This window comes from Meleagris gallopavo, chromosome Z (genome assembly GCF_000146605.3).
Source record: "Meleagris gallopavo isolate NT-WF06-2002-E0010 breed Aviagen turkey brand Nicholas breeding stock chromosome Z, Turkey_5.1, whole genome shotgun sequence".
Lineage (NCBI taxonomy): Eukaryota > Metazoa > Chordata > Aves > Galliformes > Phasianidae > Meleagris > Meleagris gallopavo.
In genome coordinates, this window is record NC_015041.2 from 704,566 (window position 1) to 708,179 (window position 3,614).

General features: G+C 35.7%; 1 protein-coding gene across 2 annotated transcripts in view; it reads left to right on the plus strand.

Annotated features, from left to right (window-relative positions):
* LOC116217509 (E3 ubiquitin-protein ligase NEDD4-like) overlaps positions 1–3,614 on the plus strand; it is a 57,103-nt gene that overhangs the window by 49,436 nt on the left and 4,053 nt on the right. Inside the window, exons 1-2 of one of the 2 annotated variants that reach the window (XM_031557175.1) lie at positions 1,053–1,194; positions 3,540–3,600. The exons of the other annotated variant lie outside the window; for it this stretch is intronic. Of the exons in view, the coding sequence (XP_031413035.1) occupies positions 1,082–1,194; positions 3,540–3,600 (174 nt within the window). The 5' untranslated portion in view covers positions 1,053–1,081. Of the gene's footprint in view, positions 1–1,052; positions 1,195–3,539; positions 3,601–3,614 lie in introns of those variants that run through there. 2 annotated transcript variants of the gene reach the window in all.

Here is a 3,614-nt window from a genome sequence, read left to right on the forward strand (position 1 = left end):
ATCCCCTAGAACAGCAGCATCCCCAGCATCCCCCTGCCCTAGTCCATCCCTTTGTACTCTACCGTCTTTGCCCATCAAGTTTGGTACGAGCCCTTGAACGACCTGCTCAACCCCAGTGGCCCTCGTTTTGTCCCCTTCCCCTTCATACCTAGTTTAAAGACCCTTCAATGAGTCTTTCCAATGAGCCCCACTAGATTTTACCCAAGGATACTTCTCCCCCTTTGAGAAAGGCAAACCTCATCAAGTGCCCGCAAACCCATTACCATGTAGGCCATTTGGTTGTCAAAAAAAAACAAAGTTCTGTTGATGGCACCTGCCACAAAGCCAAGTATTTAAAGATAAAATCCTTTGATTTGTTTCCATATCCTTACCCAATACAGGAGGTAGTGAAGAGTAAGGTGATCTGTGCATTCAGTTCCTTGAGCCATCTTCCCAAGGCCCTGAAATCCCTTCTGAAAGCCCTTGACCCACATGTAGTTGCATCATCTCTTCCTATATGGAAAAGCAGTAGGGGGTTGTGGTCTGTTGGTCATACGAGGTTAGGTAGTTTCCCAATGATGTCCATCTCCCAAGCCCCAGGAAGACAGCAGACCTCTAAGAAGAAGGTCTGCTCGGCATATTAGACATTCAGTATGTTTGTTACCGAATGAACTCTAGCCTTCAGGGTACTCACCTGCCCTGTAGGAACTGCCTGCACATACTGCAGCACCATGCCCTTCTGATGCACCACACCCTGTTTGACTGTCCTTGTTTTTTTTTTGTTTTGTTTTTGTTTTTTTTACAGAAGAGTTTATCTCTGGGTTTTAAGTAATAATTTTCTTCAAACACTTTGAAGAATTAGAAAATATTTTTTTGTCCTTATGAAAATGGGAGGATGTGTTTTCTTTACCCAGTTGAATCTGTTGCTCAGGACTAGAAGTTTGAAAATAATTAATTCTTAAGAATAATCATAGAATAATTTGTTCCTAATTATGTCATCTTTAAATGTGGAATATTTGGATGTCTCATTAGTCACTATGTTATAATAATTTTCTAGCACTGCTTGCAAAATACTGCTTGAGGGTGGTGGATTTCATGAGAAATGTGTCCTGAAATAACGTCATGTTGTATTTTGTTACAGACATATCAAATAGACCTGAAGCCAAATGGGTCTGAAATCATGGTTACAAATGAAAACAAAAGAGAATATATTGAGTATGTATACATTTATTTAATTTATCTTGAGCGATAATGTTTTAGAATTTACCCTACTGTAATTATTGTAGTACAATGAATAATCAGAAATTGTTTAAAAAATATCCTTTGTTAACATAGTTTGTTTGCATTAAATCTTTAGAAAGTTTGAAATTTAACCTTGATTTTCCATGAATTATGCTAATCAAGGTAGTCTATGACAGGAAACAGTATTTTCTTCATTTGTAGGCACAAGGAATACTCAAGAAGGGATGGAATTGCACTAATGATTGCAGATATAGTGATCTAAATTGCTCACTCTGAGCACCCTCCAAAACCGATGAAAATAAATGGCATTTATTGGATACAAGAATTACAGCATTAAAGTTTGATGATGGGATTTAGTGCACCCTCAGCACATTTGCTAATGACACCAAGCTGAGTAGTGCACTTGATACAGCAGAAGGAAGGGATGCCACCCAGAGGGACCTTGATAAACTTGAAAGGTGGGCCCTTGTGAACCTAATGAGGTTCAACAAAGCTAAATGAAAGGTTTTGCACTTGGGTCAAGTTAATTTCACATATGAATACAAACTGGGAGAAGAACTTCTTGATAGTAGGCCTGCTGAGAAGGACTTCAGTGCAGATCTGAACAGTAAACTAACTGGAGAAAAGAATGAAAACTTGTCTAATGCACTGAGGTCACATTTGCTTTCTATTCTGGTCTTCATTCAAGGAAGGGTTCAGGAACTGTACATGTTTAAGAACTCCTTTAAGAGGAAAACTTTATACTTGCTTGTTAATCTCATTTGCTGTGTTGTATTACAGTGATGTGACTGTAATAGCAGAACAATTTTATGATTATGATTTTTTTCTGCTCTTAGTTTGTGCAGAATATATTTGCGCTGTCAGCTGTTTAGTTTTTCAGGCATGTCAGTTTTTGCCAGTTTACCGATGCAAAATATTAGATATCATAAACACTTTTTATCTACATCAACTCAATGTCTGAGTTACATTTCCACCTAGATAATTCTAGCTAAATGCTAATCATACTATTTTTATAACTTTAGAGGAAATACTTCTGGTTGAATGCTCTCATTTGGAAATGTTTGATGCAACTTTTTTTTTTTCCAATATTTTTTCCCAATAATTACATTATGATAGAACTGTTCTAGTTGGTACAACAAAGGGAAAAAAAAAAAGAAAATGCAGTTGTAGCCACAAATATTTGTCACACAAGCAAAAATAAAATTATGATGCATTCTCATGTTGCAGTGCTTATGAGCTATGTAGATACATGTTGAAGAGTCACTGTCTAATAGAAAATCTGGTTTTTCATTTGCATTATTTATATGTAATGTCTATTGCAGAAAAGAAAGAAAACAAAATGAATAAATAGCTACTAATTAAAAATCAATGTTACTTATTTAAATGTTGTGAGAAAATCACTAGGGATTTTCTAGTAACCTTCGTATGAACAGTATCCAATGCTGCAAGGTCTTTGAAAATTCTGTTTACTAAATACTGTCCAACATAAGAACAAAAGTAGATGAAATGAAATGAATGGTCTAGTTTTCCTGAAATTCCCCCTTAGAAAATGTGCTTCTCCAAAATGTGGCTCAAAAGTGCTTCAGTTAAAAACAAGCCAGAAACTGCTTTCTAGAGGGGCCACCAACCCATTTTTCCCTTCTAGCTAATTAATGCACACAGTTTCCATGACTTGAGTACTGGTGGCACTGTAAAAAACTGACTAAATTCAAGCAAGCTGTTTATGTTTCATTTCAAGCTTTCTCAGTTTTTCAGCCTACCAAATTGTAAAATAATAACTTCAACCAATGATTACTGGCATTTTTAATTATTGCTTCCTCAAAGATGAAAAAATGTGATGCTATATTCATGCAAATTAGGTATGAAACCTGCTTCTGTAGGTAAAGTATTGGATTCCTAAAGCATTATTCAAGAACCTACAAGATATTTATGCTGTAGATGGTTAGCACTGAAATACAAGATGGTTTCCCTTGATACTGCAGGATTTATTTATGTATTTATTTATGGGTAGGCTGTTAAATGTAATTACAACTATCCTTAGCTGATTACTTAGAGATCTAGCATAAAAATGTCTACTCATTTACTCATTAATACTAACAGTAAACACATTATCCAGTGTCTAGATAACAACCTCATTTAGAAAGAAAGCATAGTAAAGAATTTGTAGGCTGTAGAACTTAGTAAAAAGCTGCTCAGCTTCTCTAATGTTAGAGTATGAGTGGGAGATACTTAAGTTGTAAATGAGAAACTAAAACTGTTAGGGTTGCTACTTAATTAGTCTTCTAATGAATGTGTTTGTTTTTGTTTATCTCCTATAGTCTGGTCATCCAGTGGCGGTTTGTAAACAGAGTTCAAAAACAAATGAATGCTTTTTTGGAGGTAAGGTTCTCTTT